The sequence below is a fragment of the Gavia stellata genome, chromosome 12 (assembly GCF_030936135.1).
Source record: "Gavia stellata isolate bGavSte3 chromosome 12, bGavSte3.hap2, whole genome shotgun sequence".
Taxonomy (NCBI): domain Eukaryota; kingdom Metazoa; phylum Chordata; class Aves; order Gaviiformes; family Gaviidae; genus Gavia; species Gavia stellata.
The window spans coordinates 20,257,138-20,278,466 of NC_082605.1; the positions used below are offsets into that span (position 1 = coordinate 20,257,138).

General features: G+C 44.4%; 1 protein-coding gene across 9 annotated transcripts in view; it reads right to left on the bottom strand.

Moving 5' to 3' along the window:
• The window catches only part of FOXP1 (forkhead box P1), a 165,321-nt gene that overhangs the window by 55,499 nt on the left and 88,493 nt on the right, over window positions 1-21,329 (bottom strand). For 5 of the 9 annotated variants that reach the window (XM_059823389.1, XM_059823392.1, XM_059823390.1 and 2 more), the window contains 4 exons: window positions 17,018-17,155; window positions 15,823-15,912; window positions 10,178-10,331; window positions 3,678-3,882 (listed from right to left, as the gene is read on the bottom strand). In XM_059823389.1, the coding sequence (XP_059679372.1) occupies window positions 3,678-3,882; window positions 10,178-10,331; window positions 15,823-15,912; window positions 17,018-17,155 (587 nt within the window). Of the gene's footprint in view, window positions 1-3,677; window positions 3,883-9,921; window positions 9,925-10,177; window positions 10,341-15,816; window positions 15,913-17,017; window positions 17,156-21,329 lie in introns of all 9 variants that reach the window. The other 4 variants (XM_059823396.1, XM_059823387.1, XM_059823388.1 and 1 more) reach the window with 4 other exon arrangements.

A 21,329-nucleotide genomic window follows, 5' to 3' on the forward strand; every position in this document is an offset into this window, starting at 1 on the left:
AGGAGTGTCATGCCAAAGCAGATTATTTATCTCCTTAACAGATTGCTGTGCACCAAACCCCAGAGCTGCTGCTGCTGCTACTTACAGAAACTGGGCAAAATGTGGGACAAAAGCAGAGATGTAATATACATTTAAAGCCCAAATGAATGAAAGCATTAACCCATTATTTATAGCTGGAATTGTCTCATTCCGGTGGAAGCCACACACACAGAGCACGCAGAAACCAAGAGCAGCACCACGATGCTCCCTGGCCCCCGCCCAGGAGCCGAGGATGCCTCCTGCTTTTGAATGTATTTTTGCTTTTCAAACAACTCGGGGTGACTCTGGCCACCCGCCCGCCGTTTGCTTTTTTGCCGTAAAGGAGAACTTTTGCCGTCACTCAGCTCTGAGCGCGGCAGCCCCGGGCAGCCGCAGCGTGGCCAGTGTCACCGGTGACACCAGAGCTGCGTCCCTGCAGCCTGCGCAGGACTAAAGCGTCGCTGTGCCCAACCGTGAGGCTGGGCTCGCGGCATGGCGACGCATGGGCGTGCCGAGCGGCCAACGACTATTCCTCCTGCTATTTTAAACCCCTTGCTTATAACCAAACTGTGTTTTTACCCAAGACGTATAGCAGAGCTGCTGCTTGCCCGATGACTTCTACGCAGGTGCCTCTGCGGTCAGCCGAGTGCCTCCTGCCTGCCGGGTCTCGAGCAGCCTCGCAACCTGACCTGTGGGATCAGGAACCCCGTAAAACACAGCCTGAACTGTCCCAGTGACACGTGCCAGAGATGACAGTGATGGTAGTAACTCCCACATAACCAACGTGCCTCCTGCAGCCCACTCCTTCTCAAAAGCCCAAGAGGAAGAGGGGGGCAAACAGCTTTACAGCACACCCTAAAAGTTAATGTTACCTGTATATGATTATTTATTGCTGCTGGGCAGTTGTTATGATGTGGCTGTGGTTAACTGTTAGGACACTTACAGCTTTTACTATGTGCTTTATACTGTTGTTTAAATCTAAATAAGTAGCTCTTTGTTGTATCAGAGCAAAGCTAACAGCCGATTGCACAGAAGATGGAGGAACGAGATGGGGGAAGCCGCAACCCAAAGACCTGCCCTGGCCAGCCCAAGCTGCGGACTTGTGTGATGGGAGGCGGAGGGCCGACAGCTCCCTTGTGAGCCCCTCTAACAGCCCCACCTGACCCAAGCTTGGGCTCGGGACCACCGCCACAAGTCCGGTCGTATTCGCCAGCTCAGCTGTTGTGCTGAAGCAGCTGGGTACAAGAACATGCATAGATTTGTCTCCAAGTCTAGCCAAGTCATGCTCCCACCAGACCCGTCATTATTTCTAGTCTTAACCTTTGCAACTGAAAAATCACCAAAATCCTGCTCATGCCTGTGCTCTCTCTTTTGTAAGTACGCTACAATTTCACCTTCTGTGGGCTTTCAAATATACATCTGACGGCAGAGCGCGGCTACTCTTTCCTCACTGCTCACTCACCGCCCCGAACGCCCTGCCTGTAGATAAATACCCTTTCAGAAAGGAAACCAGAGCAACACATCTCAACAAGAGGAGTTTCTGTGTCATATGAAATCCAGGCAGGCACCACGCTGCCTGATGAGGCTGCAACAAAACCCTTAAGTGCATCAGTAGGCATTCTTCTGCGTGTAGTCTCCTGCTCTACTTATGGATGAAGATGTAATTCAATCACTGCAGCAAATGGATGGCGTAAACCTTCTGTGTACCAAATAGAGGCAAGATAAAGCAAAGTCTGTAGCTCTCTTATTCGTAATCCTAAATATACCTATTTTTGTATTTTGATATTGTAGAGAACTCAACAGAGATCTACGGGAAGCATTATGGTAAGCTTTAACAATACAGCTATCAGTTCAACCACTGAGGATTTTAAACCTTCTAAACTAAGACAATCTCAAACAATATCATGGCATGTTTGTGCCTTCGTAATTAATTTATTTGGAACTTTACTAATAAAAACATATGTATCGCCTTGGTTGTAGATCCCAATTGCCTCCAGGCCACAATTACAGGACTCAGACACATGGATTTCCAGTTCTGCTTGACAGTATACACAGAGAAAATTCTTACTTCAGAACAGATTCCTGTATTTCCACTGCATTTCAAACTAAACAGCAATGGCATACCGTCTCCTCCGTTAGACTGCCATTAGCAGACAGCACATGCCTCTGTTCAGTGGAAGAAGATCCATTTCACTGCATGGGTTTTTGTTTTATATACTCGGTAAGAAAAACACAGAGAAAGAATTTATTGAAAAGTCATAAACTCATCCCGCTCAGCTCTATATGCAGCAAAAAGGGGATTTAATTGTTTAATAAACATCAAACTGTTTTTAGTATCCCATGTAAGTCTTCATGAAAACCATGTCCTTGACACTTACGTGCATTATAAATGTATACGCTGATGTTCCTCCACATGTCCTTGCAACGGATATAAAATGATGATGCCTTACACACACAGCAGTTCTTTCAACAGTGGGTGTGCTCTCCTTTAAAATCTATCTATTCCCAACAGCACTATTTTCTTAATATTAGAAAGATAGAAGAGGTATTTATATAGCTTCCCTATCAATCTACTTTCAGACCACCAGAAATATAAACTCTATGGCTTAAAAATTCCATTATCCTTTTTCTAATGAATGAAACGAGGACGGAAAGACAAAGCCATCAGTTTCCATAAAATCCAGCTTTCACTAGTGTCTGCTCTAACATTTCTAGATGGGCAAAGGGACTCTCCTGAATGCAAAGAAGCACTGCCCTCCCCGCTGCGCCCACGCTGCTCGCGCACTCCCGGAGACCCTTCTCCTCCTCCTCCTCCTCCTCCGCAGCCGGCAGCGATGCCGAGGCTGCAGCAGGCGCTGGCACCCACGGCCCGAGCTCCTCGGGGACCGTCTATCTCACCGTAAGCCAAAGTTATGTTGTTAGACACGCCTCAGTGAAATCTGGGGGTGTAAAGAAACAAACCTGCAATAAAGCATCCTTTGGAATAAAGCAGAACCCGCGCCGAGAAGCACGTCAACAGACAACCCCTGATTTAAGCCATTTCTTTTAACAATGCAAGCTTAGCAAGTATAAATTAACTCACACTTTTAAAAGCCAAACAACACCAGTTAGCTAATTTTATCAGCACTTAAAAAAAAAAATGCACTTTGTTTTGGAGAAACCTGGTCAACTCAAGCCTATCCTGTCTTGTGAAAGCAGGTAAATACAGAGTAAAAAAAGGCAAACGTGTTAGATGAGATGGGGCACTGAAATTTGGCAGAAAAACGGTTGGTAAAACAGCCTGTACCGACCAACAGATTTTTTTTCCTCACCTCCAGCCTGCAAACCCAAAGCACGTCAAGAATAACAGCACCAGGGATGCAAAACTCAAAAAACCCCAGCTTACGCTCTTCACACTTCCCCCAATACGCTTATCCAATGCACTTCTAATTAGCTAATTGTGCCCACATTGATCCAATTAACAAGCCATAAAGATCTGAACAAAAGGAGCATATTCTGCCCAGTGGAGACTCTATTCAGCCACGCCAAAATCAGACAGAGCAAGACGTGGAGGACAAAACCGAGGCCAAGGCGGTTGGCCACCGCTCCCAACAGTTTCGCCATCATTTCGGCACGCTGTTCGGAGACGCTTCCCGGGTGGAAACCCCGCCGGCACCTACCTCTCCCGTTTAGGAGTGTGGACCGATAGCTGTCCATTAGTTGAGGCGTGCGGGTTGATGATTAAGGAGGTCTTAGACGGCGCGGAGGAGGAGACGCAGGTGGTGGACAGGTCCAGGCTGCTGTGGTTGTTGCTGGCTGCCTCCTCCGCTGTGTGCGAGCTTGTCACTTCCTTCCAGAGCTGCTGCAGTTCTGTTGGAATCATGCCTGAAACAAACAAATTGGATAATTAAATCAATTAACAGCTAATTCGGCCGTCTTCAAACAGTAATTAAATCAAAGAGTCAGTAAACAAAGCCTAGTGTTAGTTTTGTGCGTGTGTGGTGTGCGTTTTTGTGCATGTACTTTTTTTTTTTCTTTTTAATAACTAAAAGCGAAGACCGAACACTGCACGTCTCTGCTGAATTTTCTGGTGTCACCCCTGCAATACCCATGGAAGGCAAAAATCCAGGTGTGGGGCAGGGGGGTCCACACAACAGGATACCCACCCCAAACACCATGTTAATGATTATTATTTTTGATTATTTTTACACCAGACGGCCCATTTCCAGAGTCCCTACTCAGGCAGAAATTGCCCCGCGCTCATAGCAAGGCTGACGGCAAAGGCGGCCAAGGGCTATTCTGCAGTCAGCTGCAGAAATTTAGTTATTTTTTAAAAAAAATACATGTGTATTGTTTGTTTGTTTGTTTGTTTTTAAGGAAAGTGAATACTTTCTAACCTGTTTTTAAAAGAAAGGAAGGTCTTACAAAAAAAAAATCCTCAACTTTATTATTATGACAACACGAACCACAATATGACTAATTTTGTGCTTAAGTTTTAAATGATGACAAATAGCTTTGTTATTAAATACAGTTTTTATTAATCACTTTTAGACATAAATTATGAATTCATATTGTCTTCCTGAAATGCTTTTCAAATTTTAACAGTCAAATTGATTATACTATGATTATTTCATTAACACACCTATCTTTCTCATTAATTTTGGTTTCTCGAACTGCTCACTTAATTGATGGATGTGTCTACTGAAAAACTGTATAACTTTCTATACAAGTAACACTATTATTACTGTCATTTCTTAGACTGATGCTAATGAGCCATTCAAAAGCAAAATGAAAACATAAAATAAGCTTCAAGAAATAATAATAATTAAAAAAAAGAAATTTTTTTTTAATTGTGCCAAAATGGACACAAGGCTCCGGACATCCCAAGGCAAGGGAAGGGAAAGGCAAGGGAAAACTTTGCAAACTCCCGTAGGCCAACGCGACGGCTGGAAGGGGAGCTGCGCGTGTCAGCGTGACACGGGCTCGCGCTGAGATCATGCTTTTGGATAAAGCTCATGTTTGTGACATGATCAAACAAGTCAAGTTTTTCTCGCTGAAGACTGTTGCAGTGCTCTTTCAGAGAAGGCCATGGGAAAAAATTAGCAGTAGAGACGCATCACTTGAATATTCAGAGGAAAAAAAAAATAATAAAAGCCAGTATGTGTGTGTGTGTGTGTTTTTAAAGAGGTTTCTCATCACTGCACTGCCAGATCATCATTTGGATGACTGTCCATTGTTTCAGCATATTGTAGCGCTGGAGCTATCCTAAGGAAACCTGCCATTTTCTGAGTCTATAGCAGCAGCTCACACAGGCATGTATCTCACCAAACCTAAGGTATTGAAATAAAAAAAAAGGCAGTATGCATTATATTCATTTGAAACACATAATAAAAAATGCCAAGGTCTAAATTTAATTTATTTTTGTCATTTAGAATACAATGGATAGATAATCATCTCAACGTGATCAGCCAAACATCTTTACTTTGCTAAACTGTTAAAGATTTTAATTATGCTAGCTTTGGAGAGCACTGGTCTAATGAGGCGATAGACTCCAGAGAATCTAAGTGGTTAAGAACTGTGAAATGAGTCTGATAGGATTTTTTTATATTCACCGTGGATCGTTTGCATATCAAAGAGGAGTAAATTATTGCACGACAGACCAATAACCTTCCCCGCCTTTCTGAGAGTAGCATTAACAAAAACAGTTGGTCTCCAGTAACGGTTCACTACAAAAAAATGCTAAAATCCTTAAGTATCTGCAATTAATATATATTATGGAAGAGGCTTCAATTTATACATTAAGTGATCAGATATTCTTAGGACACATCCGCCTCTCTAAAGCCACGTCATTTTCCTTTCATCAGACCCAAATGCCAATTATATTTTGATGGATTTTGTCCCAAATGAGCGTTTAGTTATTAGACATATTCAATTATTACTTGTCCCCTGAAATTAAACCTCTGAGCAAATTAAACAAAGAAAAAGGTCAGTACACAAGCCGATGTCCTGTTTTCCTGTATGGGGGCTATTATTTTCAAACACCTTGCGAAGTGACAGCGTGGATGTATTTTTAGCTAACACGCTTGACAGGACTGTCTGAGCACTAACAATTACCTGTGAGCACGGCTGACCCTTACACCACTGTTTACTCAATTGAAACAATAGTGAATAGACTTGTCTGTTGATGATAACGTATTGATATGAGACCATATGAGTCGACACCTATTTTTATTTTCCAGAATAAGCAAATAGGGAAAGAATAACTGGCCTTCTCTTTTTTTTCTTTTTTTTTTTTTCCTTTGCCACCACCCCCTTATCTGGATTTTTGCAGGTTTTTAATTAAGAGACGGGCTAGCACCCACTCTCCTTCCTCTCCCTGTCCCCCTTTCTCCCCTCCCCTTCCCCTCTCCTCCCGGTCACTTCTGGATCTACTAATGCTTTATCCCAAGGAAAAGCTTGCAAGTGTTACCGCCGTTAAAATACACATACTTACAATATTCATACTGCGCTGCAGATCCCCTGGAAGTCAAGGGGTTTGGTCTAACTTCCTTACAACTGTAACTCCTATTAGCACTAATGAAAACTATACCGCATATTGAAAGAAAAATAAAAACTACCCGGTTGCGTGTGGGGAAAAAAAATACCGGAGACAATAAGGAGGATTTCGGGTCGGGTGACATTGAGTTGAAGAGTTAACTGTGATGTCACAGGCATCTGCGTGCAACCCGCCGCTTAAAAATGACCACATCGCTGACATCACTTGATCAATAAAATAACATTAAAAAAATCCCCTTCCTCCTCCTTCCCCAAATTTCGTTCTTTTAGAATAATTCTGGAGAGAATTCCTAACTAACCTGTCAAACTGGGCAGCTGAAAGGTATGCACATTACTCATCCGGCAAAATGGTTAAATAAAATAACAGAACAAATGGTAAAAGCAAGTCAAATAGATCCACGAACACTTGCAATAAATTATGTAATTTACCATTTAACAGTTCCATTTTAACAGCGAGAGCTAAATCTTAAGTCAGATTCCCAGAACTGCGCTGCAATTACCCGAGATCGCTGCTGCTGGTGCTGCAACTTCGTACGTACCAGGAACGGGATTTAGACCTGAAACTGCCAAATCTACGGGAGCAATCAGGCACCCGGATGCCTCAGTCCTATTATTTTCACTCACTGGTGATCCGAAGTGTGATTTGCAGTTTCATTTTGCAGAGTCTAAAGATCTAGCTCTTGCAGCTCAGAACACTGCTGAAATGTGGTTTATTTTTAAATTGCTACTATGTACGGATGTAAAATCCAGATTATAGATGTGTCTAAATACAAAGCAGAAAAGATTACACAAATATAACATTAAAGGATGTGCTATTTTGTGTAAGACAATAGGCAAGCACTAAAAACTAAAATGAAACTAAAATACAGCTTTAAACAATGTACTAGTTCTAAAAACATAACCAAAAAAAATCACTTATGAAGTAGCAGTCTCTCCTTAGAAACATTTATTACTATTACAGATACTGAAGAATAAAAGCAAAAATGCTTTTAACCGAATTCATAGCTACATTTACTAGAGATGATTTTTTTTTTATACGCACTTTTCCAGTGTTTGCCTCAGTCTTGCAAACTGTTCTGAAAACAAAAGGGCATGATGTATGTAATTTTTTAATTTTTTTTAAATAAGAAGTGTACATTACCAATTATTTTAAACTATAGTCCTGGCTCTTCGTTGCATTTTTCAGGACAACCAGTCCCCTTCATTATGAAAGAAAATGTAGGCACAGGTTTAAAAAATGTATGTTGTGGGGACAGTTGACAGATTACTGCTCATGGAACTCAATTTCCCAACCCCAGGTATCACCGGCTCAAAGACAAACAGAGTTGCTCAACCTCTTTGTGTCCTTGTACCTCCATACCCAGGTGACCATGTTCAAGCAAGCAGAAAGTTGATTTAAACCTCATAATGACATCAGTTTTAAGCCATTGTCTCTCTGATAAAAAAAAATAAAATATCGGGCTGCATTGCAACCTGCCTGAATCCTCAAGTCCCTCTTTCCTCCCGCCGCCCCCCCGGCTGCCAGCTCATTTCCCTGCAAGAACCAGCCCTTTCTGCTTATGTTTATGTCGTCTCCAGCGTGCAAGTCGGCACCCCTTAGGTTTTAAATACGCTTCTACGCGAGGACTAATAGTTACACTACCCTGCTAACCATATCAATCAATGCCACGACTGCTGAATTACCTACTGGTGTCTCCGACGTGTTACCGCACAGATTACACTTCATGCATCACCACATTCATTTCTTTCACATTACACATGAGCGTGTCTTGTCACTGCCCAATTGCCCTCCTTTGGACAGCTTAACTGATGTACTATACAATGAACCTTACCGAGCCAACTTAATAGTATAGGAGCTGTGGGAACAATTGGAAAGGTTGAAGCTTGAGTCCGGTGGGTGTGTGGGAACAGCCTGGGATGCTTCCAACAATAAATCTGAAGCGTAATTAATGCACGTTACAACGTTTTGCAAGTATAAATGGCACTTCGTCCACACGCCCTTCCTCTTGGACTCCTTTCTTGCCTTCTCCCCACCGCACCGCGCATCGACGGCGCCTGACCCGCTACCAGCCCAGGCCTGATCCTGCAGCTCCCAGCCCGGCACCACCTTCCCGCGCGTCGGCCTCCGACGCATGCACAGGACTAGTCTAGACCAGGTGTCCGGCTCTGGGATGCTGGAAAGCTAAATTGAGTCTTGCAGAGGGAGGTGCCAGGTCCCCAAAAGCTTAGCTTCTCAAGGCGGGAGTTAGGCGCCCAAATACCTCGGTGGGTCTGGCAAAAATAAGCTTAAATAAACCATGCCAGCCACACGGCAAAGCCACACACAAAATAAACCACACGCCAGCCACTCCCCGGTTCTGTCTCCGTTTATCCGTAGAAGTTAATGTTCACCAGCCACCTCGCTCTCCGTTTTACAGCTACGTACACACAAAAAAGGAGGGTGCAGAACAGAAGCAGTTTTGTCCTGTCCCTCCCATTTAACCGAATAGAGCTGAATGTAAACTCATTATATGGTTTAACAACTAGTAGCAGCCCTAAGGCTGCTCCCAAGAGCCCAAATCATTCAACCTGAGCTGACTCAAGTTGTTGAGGTGGATGTTTAAATTTACTATGGGGCAAGGGAAGGGAAAGGCATGACTATTCAGAAATACCAGCATCATGGTTGAAAGACCTGGTCTTCTCTGAGACATGCCAACTTCCAACAGTCTGCCTTCATCACAGCAGCCAGAGCTCAGGCAAGTCTGTTAAAATGTCCCAAGGCTTGCAGACAAACCCAGTTTAAAAAATAAATAAATGAAAAATATTCAAGCCAAGGAGGCAAAGAGAGAATAAAAACTCCAGGTTATAATCACTGTCGAAAGTGTTGTCGTCTAAGTAGGTATTGCTTTCAATGTATCAATATCTTAAAAAATAAAATAGGGATTTCAGCAAAGTCGTAAGTTCTTGCAGAGTGCAGGACTGAATAAAGATGTAGGAGGGTCTGATTGTCAATAACACCATTAAAATTAAACAGAGTTAATCCCAATTTGCATCACTGTGGAGGGAGGAATGAAGCTACCATGCACACAGGCAGGGAAAGGAAGGCGGTGTAAACAGGCACGGAGAGGAGACACGGCCACCTCTCCCTCTCAGCTGCAGCAAAGGGCAATCAGGTTTCTACGGTTCGGCAGCGTGAGGATCAGAGCTCCTCTGCGCCCGGCTCCTCGCCGGGCTGGCACCAGAAAGGGCCCAAATAACACGTTAAAAAAGGAAAAGCTGCTCTCACACTATCCTTAGCCATGACCCCAGCACCAAGAATCGATTAAGTCGCCTCCTGTGAAGGATTTCAAGCTCAGATTAGTACAACCAGCAGCTTTCAGCCCGCCAGACCGGCTATAGCTGTGCAAATTGAATCCAAACTCCAAACCGCCTGCCTCCCGCAAGCCAGAGCGTCCACGATTTCAGCGTTGCCCTTCTCAGAAAATACCTTTACAATGCCCACCTTGCCTGTCAGGATTTTTCTGTGCTTATTATTTTATAAGCCTATGAGATCTCACGCTCTCTCTCTCACTGACAATTCTGTGTGCGGGTGTGTGCAGGCTATCGCTTCGCCAGGCAGCCGGCAGCTCCCAAACCCCTCACCTACCTTGTGCGAGGGGTTGCAAAGGCAGAGTAGGCTGGCCAGGCTGGATCGTTAGCAGCCCCTGACGCTGCAAAGACAGGAGGTGCTGCTGCTGCAACTGCTGCATCTGTAAGAGCTGCTGCTGAAAGGCCAACTGCTGCGTAGCCACCTGTTGTTGCTGGGGCTGGAAAAGAATAGGGAAAAATTAAAAAAAAAAGCACATTCGTCAACACGGAGCAAAGCATCAACAGAGGATTTACAGGGCTCCTTGTCTCGACACACTTCGACTTCTGATCGCAGTCAGTGGTATCAAGGCAAGCTAGCGAGCCCAGCACCCCGTATCAACGACCCCAAGGCACGCTTCGGTGCTAGAGCTAACCACAGGGCCGCAGTCGATTCCCACCTCCAGCCGTTACTTTCATCCTACCTAAATCCCCCCTGCCATCCCAATTAAAAATGCATGCAGCGTTTCTCGGTCCACGCTACCGCGTCAGCCTGGTCCACGTGGTCGTGTTTTACCCCCGAAGTGGCTGCATTTCAGCAGTGGGTAAAGCAAACGCTGCTGGCGGCTGTTAAAAGTCCCGGGTAAATTCTTCGAGGCAAAGAACACGTATAAGGTGAGAATCACACCACACGACCACATCACGCTTAGACGTAATGAAAAACAACCCTGCGCTGGGCTCTGTTTGCTCATGCAAGGGTTGTCTCAACTATTAAGGCAGTACGACTGGCTTAATTTATGGTATTTTATACTTACTCTCTCTTACTCATCCATCAAGCCCCACAATACTTTCTGTAATGTTCAGAATTACTCTGTGCTGTATTTAAGGCTGCTACTTCTGCACTTTGAAAATTTTAATTATTCTCACTAGAAAGAAGATGGAGTTGCTTTACTCCACAGGGATGTGAACCTTGAACCTTCGAGGTGTAAAAGAACATGTTGCTTTTCTCACTGCTGTACCCGGAGAAGCTTTTAACTACTCTGTTTATCACTTCTGACATAAATAAATGAGAAAAAATCAGACCTTTGAAGAAGAAAAACTTCATCTAATATTGTTAATTAGCCATGACAAACGATGAAATAACATTGTAAATCTTTCATAGAAACAGCCACTAGATTTTAATTACACACATTCATAATTTAGCAAACAACATCTTACTTGAATGTGAGTGTTTAATATGTACAGTACTCCAGGCTTCAGAGTCCTTAATTTTGTTCAGTTAAGGAAGCCTCTAGGTTTTGCTTCCATGCTCTTCTTGTATTTTATTTGCTTTGTTCTTTAAAATCCATGAAAGGCTTTGCATTTTGATAAATATCTTTTTATTTATTGTACAATGACAGGAGGAAAACTTTTGTTGTGTAAAACATCAATACATCATGCCGGTGTTTAGCAGTTCCTTGTGCTAGCCAAAAAAAATTAATGTAGATTTCCTTAGTAATTATCTGAGTGATAGAAAGATAATACAGTGCAGTAGTACAATAAATAGAAGGAAATTATCTAATATCCCTAATCTGCTAGGAATCATATCAAGGTGGAGGTCTTATACACATTATGGCTAACAATTACGGAAAGAAAATTAACTCTTCCAAAACTGCATACTTCCACAAACAAACCCCAGCCAGATCCCAACCTTTCCGTCGCCCTGCCTTGACGCCGAGCCAGGGGATCACGGCCCCCTTCCCTGCTGCTGCCAAGCAGGGGAAAACAAAACCAAAATCCCCCCGAGCCGCAGGAGCGGGACTGACGGACCCCAGCCAGGGGTTTGGCCCCCGCCGCCTTCTACCACCATGATGTCCCCTCAACCTGAATACCGCAACCAACTGCATCCCCCCGACTGCAGTGACGGTCGGTCAGTCTGGTTATCTTCTTTATAAAGCCAATTCATCTGATGTCCGAAGAAAATCCAGGACTTCAAGGACGCAGTTAAACAAACAGGCGTTTAGGTATTCTGAAACTCGGGGAGTTCTCATTCCTTTGCAACAGCTTGCTCAGACAGATCTACTTGCTCAACTATTTGCAACAGCAGCAGCAGAAGGCAAACCCCAGCAACAGTTATATTAAGAGTTAAAGTAACGTTTGCCTCCATAAATATCCATTTTCTAAACATATATACACTTAATATCTATTTATATATACAATAAACAGTATCACATAAAAATCTAGTTACAGTAAACTGTGTTTTACCTATCTGCCATCTGACTGTAAAGTTAGTACACTTTATTATTTTTTTTCCCCACAAAACCCCTTTATATAAATTGACTGATGCCCGTTTGGTTGTCTTCTCAGCTATCCTAAGAAAAGCTCTTGAACACTCTCTACTTTGAAAAGCCAGGATATAAAAGTATACAAGGCCCATTGTCCAAGAAAGAATTTAAAAGCAAGACACGTTGCCAAACTGCGCTCCCCACCCAGTTACCAAACACAGGATACAAGGCAGTTTGTTTACTTCTCACAATTGAATGCATACAAAAAAGGTCTCAGTGCAGTCCTGTTGTCAGGTCAGTAGTCAGTGTTAAAATGCTGAAATATCCTGATAAAACTTGCATTTTTGATCCCCTCCCTAAAGCTTCTGTCAAAGGTCTGTTTTCCTTTCTTAGGTTACTCCCTACTGCCTAACATAAACCGTCACAACTGCCGGAGGACAAACGGCCCTCTTTGGAAAACAACCCGCTCCGTCCAGCGCCACGGCACCGAGCCGGACCCTTCTCTACAGCCCCCCTTGCCTTGGGGAGACCCCAATTTGGGGGTGTGGGGGTGTGGGAGCCCCGCAGGCGCAGGGCTGAGATCTCGCCCCGGCGCCTCTTGCTCGTGCTGACGGGCACCGCTCAAGGCTCACCCCCTGCTCCGCCGCGCAGCCCTCCAGTAAAACCCACCCGAAGCCTCACAGGGGTCCCCCCGTTACCCTGCTTGGGGGTCGGAGCCCCTTCACCCGCGGGGCCTGGGAGGTGTCTGGTGCTTTTCTTCTTTCGCCACGGTACGACAGGACCAGGCACTAACAAAATGACTTGGGGGATGCAGTACGTGAACGCGCTTGTTCCATCCGTCCAGGTACAAACTCAGCCCTCGTTAGCAGGGTCCCCACCACGGCACTGCTCGCCGTGTGACCCGACCGTCGTTTTTTAGTAGGAGAAGGAGGGGAAAAAGAAAAAAAGAGGAAAAAAAAATAAAAGACCACCGCCTGCACGCTCGGTTAGCCAGCATAACCTCCTCAAGGCAGGAAAAACGGGGCTCAGCAAACCTGCGGGACGAAACGCGCCGTTGAAATGAGCCTCTACTAAAACCATCAGCAAAAACATCCCCCCCAAACCCTAGGAAAAGCCGAAGAGACTTGGGCCCCTTGTTCTCTTCGCAGCTATCGTGTTAAAACGCTCTTCTTGAAACAGGAAGGAGTCCTTTCTTATTGTTGCTTTCGACAGTGTAATATCAGAAGTGTGACCACAGTAAATCAGTGTGTTAGATATTGAAATGCCATCACATTGTCTAACTTCCCTTCTCGTCCTTTTTAACACAAAGTATTTTTTTCCTCAAGCTCCAAGCCCTCATCTTTGTGTCTGAGATGCTCTCCTGTCTGACAACAGCAATTTAGAAGAGTTAACTTTTATCGTTCATTCTGCTGTGTAACTTTCCCCTTCAAATTTCTTTATCTGCCCTCTGAGCTCATCTGAACTTTCATGTTCTCCCAGCATGCAGGCTTGCATTCAAAACTATGTCTAATAGACCAAATAAGAGGTTAATAAGAAGTGGCAACAGAAAGAAAAAATACAATCCCTGGTAACTGATAAGAATGACAGTGGCAGCCCTTTATTGTTTGTCTTCAAATATAGAGTTAAAGATCTTTAAAAAACTAAATTTTGACGCCTTTGAAAAGAAAGAAGCACAAAATAACAACAGGGGGTTATTGCCTGCCAGCCACAGGGGAGAAGCTCCATAATTCTTATTCTCCCTTTTGAAGGCTGTTAGAAATCTGATTCAAAAAAGCAACAGCAGAAGGAGAAAGCCTCTTGAGGCTATCGCCATTTCCTGTGATCATGCATAATGCGTTTCAAAAGTGGGTTTTTACCAATTCTGTTGATCAATTGCACCTCCTTCATATTCCCTCTTTTTTCTGCTGTGTTTACATCTGATGTGACTCAATGACAAGCGCTGTCTGAGACTGTGAAACAGACCTGTCATGTTGATTTATGGGCGCATCAAACCACGACTTGTCCAAACTGAAGCTCGCAGTTCATTAATTAGAGAGTTGTGACTTTGAAGTCAGCTTTCAGACTGTGGTTTTTAACATTTGGCTTAATTTATATGCTCTTGAATGTGGATCTCTAAGGAAAAAACTGAAATTCCCTTCTTGTCTTTGAACTTCTTTTGACCGCACAATAATCATTTCTTTGTCCAGAGTGATGCCTGCATCCCAGAGTCATTAACGCGCATTGAACTGCCACTGATGAGTAAGCCCTACTGAATTAGAAAAACAGCCAGCAAAACAAAGCTGAGAGCATTCTGCACAGTGATATCTCACAATTACATGCCTTCCCTCCCTGTGCCATTTCCATTTTAATTACTGTTAGTCCTTTAGATTTACATTTTAGACACTTTTTAATCTGTTCCCTTTTTATTATAGTGGCGCCCGTAAGCGCGCTATGGTTAAGGTTGTGTCAGCGTTTCCATTATAAACCCCCCTGTTTTCAGGGGTTTATAACTCAGCTGGAAAAATTCACTCTGGGTTGAAACTTGGCACAGGTGGCACGATTTGCCGAAATTTCGCAGGGAGGGAGGTTGAAATTGGTGCATGCTTCGAGCAGCGCCGCTTGCAAAGCGCCGCACAAGCGCTGCCGCTATCGCAGGACATCACGCGGCGTCTCCTGCCAAGAGGCAGCTTTCTAGGATCTACCTAAGCCAGCACTGATGTCAGATCAAACAGGGAAGTCTCGAACTCCTTGCGACCAGGAGGGTGAACTCGGTGCCTTAAAAATTAACGTAATGACAGCAAAATTAATTTTAAGCACACCAGCATCAGCAAATGAAGTTTAGGGACTGACAGGCATTTTGAAAGGCAAGGGTGGATGGACAGAAACCTCCCTGGCCCGTCCCGTGCCTGCCACAGACCGGGGGTGGCATCACAGCGAGGTCTCCTGACGCCACGCTGCGAAAAGGCGGCGTTCCCGCGCTACCTCTGCATCTCGGACCTCGCTTCTCGGCGTCACTGCCGATGCTGTCCAGTGTGGTCCCTCCCGCTAAGCCTGTGCTGCGAGGAACGTGCGACCAGCACCTCCCCGCTTGGAAACTGCAAGCCCAAACTCAACGTCCCTTGGCATTTCGCCCTGTTCAGAGAGGACAGCACCGTATCTGGGCCGGCCGCCTTGCCCCCTCCCCTTTACAACATAACTAACTTCCAAAAGCACTCCCCCAAGATACAAGTCGAGATGCTTGCTCCAGTACTCATACCGAAGAACATCAAGGCATGGTCCCCCGCTATAAAATATGTGGCAGCAAGCAAATGGAAAGCACAGGGAAATACAGGCGAAAACAGGACAATAACTCTAAATCTGAAAGCTGAGACCCGATAGAGTCAGTTCAGTTGTGCCATCATTTATAAGATGAATGACAGTTTAATAGCCACTAGACAGTCCCCGGGGATCTGTGGTTTGAAAGTAAAATGGGTATTGTCTGTACCTCTTTAGGCTGTTTTCCAGCATGTTGTTGCTGTAAAAGTTGAAGCTGCAACTGTTCCTGTTGTTTCTTATAAAACTCTTGAAGCTGCTGCTACAAAGAAAAGGAAAGATGGTAAGTAACAAAGTGGAGAGCCAATTCACTGTCCCTTTTGGTGTAACACACAAACTGTGATTTGAAAAATAGCATCCTTTTATCTGTAATGGTCTGACCTTTAGTTTGAAACTCAACAATAAATTCAGTGCACACTGACTATTCTTGGCATTATCGTTTGAAAAGTAATCTCCAAAATGAACTGATGAAAAACATACCATTTTCTACACAAACTAATTAAAATAAGGCAAGGAATGACCTTTGATTGTAACAACAAAGCCAAAATGCCCTTGCTGAGAGAGCCTGGCGAATCTCTGTTGTGAAACACACATGCTTTCTAAATGATAGGGTTTGACTGTATTAAGTGTTGTTCAATACATGCATAGACATCCTGGGAAATACTCTCCTCCTCCCCGCTCCCCAGATGTGCGCCGCGCAGGCAGCGCTCCGGCGCGGGCAGGAGGGAGCGTGGCAGCCCAGGAGGGAGCACGCAAGGTCGGGCTGGGGTGGATGCTGACGCCCGCCCGGGATTCGTGAGCCCCCGCTGTGCCGTACCCTACGGTAACTGAGCCTCGGGCTTGTCGGTGGCCAACTTTCAGCTGAAAAAGGGCCACAGGCTGTGAGAAACGCTCACAGACCGCACGGCACACGGTGGCTGAAATCAGGCAGATTAAGGCTCGTGAACCTCTTCGCTTGCATTGCCGCCACTTCCATGGTCCTTTACGGTTCCAGACGGACCCAAGGAGGTCTAAAATGGGAAGTATCACCCTACTACCCGGCTCATTCCCATCAGTCAGGGTACACCATGCTTTCTGGGGGATGCAGGCAAAAGCCACAGGGACATCTGCCGAAGTCCTGACACTTAAATATGCATCTGTATTATTCAGCTGATCTTGGAAACACTCCTAGCACTGCGCCCTGCGTTTGTTTCCAGAAGCTATTTCTAGAATTAAAAACAAAAGAGCAGTCAGTTCATCTCAGAGCACAGCCGCGCCGAGGTACGGATCCGGGCCGCGGGCAGCTTCCTTCCCCAGGGACATCTTGGGAGGCGAAGCCCTCTGGTATCTATAGGGGCCACCTGAGCAGCTGTTAAGAAAACAATTACCTGTTGAAGCATGAGTGCCTGCTGCTGTTGGAGCAGGACTTGGAGTTGCTGGGGAGTGAGCACTTGTTGCTGGAGGATCTGCTGCATTTGCTGGGGAGTGATCACTTGAGGTGTCATCATAGCCACCGAGACTGGAACCTGAAGCACAAGAGGGGAGCGAAGAGGGGGTCAGAGCGCATCGCCGCAGCTCCTCCGCGCCGCCCACCGTCCCCGCGCCGGGGCAGCCCACGCCTGGCATCGAGGGTGCTGAAGGCGAGAGAGCCCCGACAGCCCGCCACAGCGGGCGCAGAGGTACCGACCACCTTTTCCTGGTGACTAAATTCCCCTTTTGCAAACCGTTACTGCGATGGGAATTCTTTAAAGCAAGCAATATGGTAAACCCTGTTAAGATCTATTTATTTTTACAAGAAACCGTCAGCTGGGTCCTTTCCCTCCCAGAAAGCCCTCGCCTTCCGTAGAGAAATCCAAGAGCCGAGTATCCCGCGCTGATGGGATCTAGACCCTATTACGACAGGTTTTTAAGAAAATTGAAGGAAGGCTCAGTGATGTGAATAACAGCACTAGACTCCTATGCAATTTTAACAGAAAGGCCCTACCACGATGTCTTTACCGTTCCATATTCACCCAGCATACAGATGTCTTCAATTCTTTCATATTATGTGAGATACCATTAAAAGCCGCTTTCCATGACATTTCAGTGACAAACAGCTACAGTGATGAACTTGATAGCATTTCATATTTGCAACTGTTAACACGTTTCTGCACGGGCATCTTTGCAAGGAACCTGTACACTGTATCTGAAAGGATGATGTCTTGTTCAGATAAAACACTGACATTAAAATGACAGGCTGTCTTGGCCAAGGTTACACAAATTGTATTCAAGCGGATACCTAATGACAATGCTATGAATTCTGCAAGCTTTCTAGAATGTAATTTAGCTATTCAAAATAATCACTGCACTTGTGTTTAATTTGCAGACTACATGAGAACCATTTTGTCAGTCCTAGTAATGCAAGAAGACTATTTCCCTAGAAACCCACCCCTCTACCTTCCACCCCAAAAAAGGAAAAGAAAAGGAGGGAAAAAAACAATAGAGGAAAAGACAAAACCCAAATGAGTTTTAACGGTAATATTTAAGCACCTTACTTTTCTATAGTTTCAGATCAAATACGTGACAGCACAAAAGTAAAAGCAGTAAAGGATATACTTTGCTAAAAAGGATCTCCTGTCATCTCATGTATTACAATAAAAGGTAATAACATGTTTAGCACTTTTTCTGTGCACCACTTTTGAAAAAAAATCAGCAGACAATAGCTGATCAGGAGATAAAGGAGTTTAAAAAAAAAATAATCTTCCAGTGTGGTAGTAAGCAAGAGAGAAATGCAGTATTAATTTTATGTAACATAATGTCTTAATATGCAGTTTATCTTGACTTTTTCACATGATTTGTCCTGTCATTTGCATAGCAAGCTCTCATTCCTAATTTCACAGTCATTATGCACTGATGTCCTGATTTCTCAGCATCACTAATTTTGATGAACTAAAAATGGTTCCTGAAGGTCAGATGCATGTACACCGCACATCTCCCTGTGTTGTTGTGTACACGTCGCGTGCCAGGGCCAGACGCTGCCTTGAAAACATTTGTCCGAGCGAAGTCTAGCGAAGGCTCGCGCGCCTCCGACACCCCGTTAACGCCGACACGGCGAGGTCCTCTGCGCGCTCCCCGTGGCACGGCGCGTTCCCGCACACCTAATGAGGTCCAGGCAGGTGTGAACACAGGCAAATGAAGATTTAATTACGGGTCAAACGCCACTCCCACCAAAGCCAGCGGCTGTTCTCCCGTGGCCGCCGTGGCTTGCCCATGCCTATGGGACCAGCCACCGGCCGCCGCGCCGTGCCACCGCGCGGCCACGCAGGACCAGCTCCGAGGACACTGAGTCATCGGGATGGGTAATCCTATTAATTCAGAATATCTTAATCCGAAGTCTTTTAAAAAACTTTTCTGGGAGTAGAACATTATTTCATTAAATACTGCCGTCACTATCTTCGCCCCGAAGCGTGACTCACCTTCATTATCCTCATCCCCAAAGGAGTTTACTTTACCCTCGGGTTTGTACTACCTTTCATTGAAGTTGGACTGAGCAAACAGAAGAGGAAGCATGTTTAAGTATGTTTTCTGTGCCCTTCTTGGAAGATAGACAACACAAATAGTCTTCAGTCAGATTTATGACGACAAGCAGAGATGCAGACAGGAATAGGGTGGGGTACTGTAAACCCTACACATCGGTGATTAATACGAAGGGCCGCATTCTGCCGTCAGCTATGCGGAGACAACTCCCATTCACTTCCATGGCTTTGTTGCACGTTTATCTAAAAACGTGGGATAAACCTAAGGATTTGGCCCTACCTTTGAAAACCGGCCATCTACCTTCCGGTGAAGAATCTGCAGGCTGCACACTCTTTGCTGAACAGAAGCACTTAACAAGCAAGAGCAAAAATAAATTATCTATACACACACACGTATATATAAAAAAAATAATATATATATACGGCACACCTAGGAGGACAAGTCTGCGTTGATCCGCTCAACTTCATTCTGCCATCTGAAACCACATTTTCACACCACATCTGCACCTCCAAAGAAGGTCCGGCCTTCCATTTATAAACACGGCCAACAGCCACATTTAGCCAAAGTTTGCGCTTCAGCTTATCACGAAAGCAACTTACGGAAACCTTTTCCAAACAAATGCAAATAAACCAGAAACTACCGTGTTAAAAATGACACACACGTCCCAGACAAGTGTGGGCACACGTACGGTTTGAGGACTTGAAATAGTTAAGAATGATGGCCTATATATCCACTCTCTTAACTCCCAACGTCCAACTTTTTCATGTAGCTAGTCCCTAGTAATACTGGGAATCAAAGGGCATGCAGCACCAGCAATAGGCTATTATAGCCCACACTTTATTACCCATTACTACCGAGGTCATTAGCGGTAAGAGTGATTGTACCGGTCTTAACCTATTGATCATTGTAACTACTATCATTTAATCCCGTGTTGAATGTCTGGAAAGCTGCTAAAGGCACACAAGAGAGAGTGCTTTAGCGATGAGAAATATAGCCAAAGCTTGGAAATTACACTTTGATTCATAAAATCTAGCCAGTGGTTTAAATCAATAGTATTTAAAACAGTCATGTAAGTTCTTAACTACAGCTCTCTGATATTTATGGGTCCCTTTTTGAGTGCATTCAGTCAAAACTAAACTTTATTTCAGATACTGTGCAATATACTTCACATTACGTTAGATAAAAAAATATTTATTTCTGATATTTTGTCCGATAGTAAATGAAACCTAAACTGAGGGCTATAAATTAATTCTAGATTTCTATCTCTCAGATGTCAACTTCAATGTGTTGCCAAAAAAAATTACAAACCAACTTTAAAAATGGCTTAACTGTTTAAGTACATGAAAATGAGTGTGTTTTATGAGTTAACAATGAATCACAGAAGGCAGTTTATGAAGAACTAAAATAATTCTGTCTTACTGCCTTCAGGGAGTTGAAGTTCAAATTAAACTACTGGCAGATATATTTAAAGAATGCTAAGTTAGCATGCAGAGCAGAAATCAATCTCTTCTTTTTTTAAGTTGTTTATTTCTGTTTTCCACATGAAACACGATTGTTGTTATTGATATGATTAATGAACTACTTCTGGTGTTGTTGACTGATAACAATAGGGTGTGGTGGATACCCAGCTGCATGTAGACCTGGCAGCAAAGGTAAAAATACAGCTGCAATTTGGCTTTCGGAGCTGTACTAGTATAGACCTGCTGACATGCTAATACCATCAACGGCAAAAAACGTCTTTCATACTCACAACTGTTTTCAGACACTGTTTCTCCCAGGGTTTTGCCTGCTGTTCCTCCGCATCCCCCAAAGCCCTCCCGTCCCCCGCCGTCCCCTCCGCTACCCCCAGTTCCCAGCTCCGGAAAGACGCCGCGTTGCGGCGAGACCGGCCAAGGCGAACTTCCACCAACCTGGGCCAAGTTCTCCTTTAACTTCCCAAGGAGTGGGAGCAGGGATGCATTTGTCACTCCTCCATACCACCCAGACAAGGGTCACGGGGATGAAAATGATTTAGTCCTATTTAATCATCTCCATTCCCCCATTTTCAGTGATATTAATATAATTAAACACTAGCTAAATAATTTCAAGTAGTTTCATCTTGTATGAAGTGGAAAAAAAAAAAAGAATGCCATTTTCACACATCGTGCCTTCGATGTCGGATACGGTTGTGGTCCTGTTAACTGT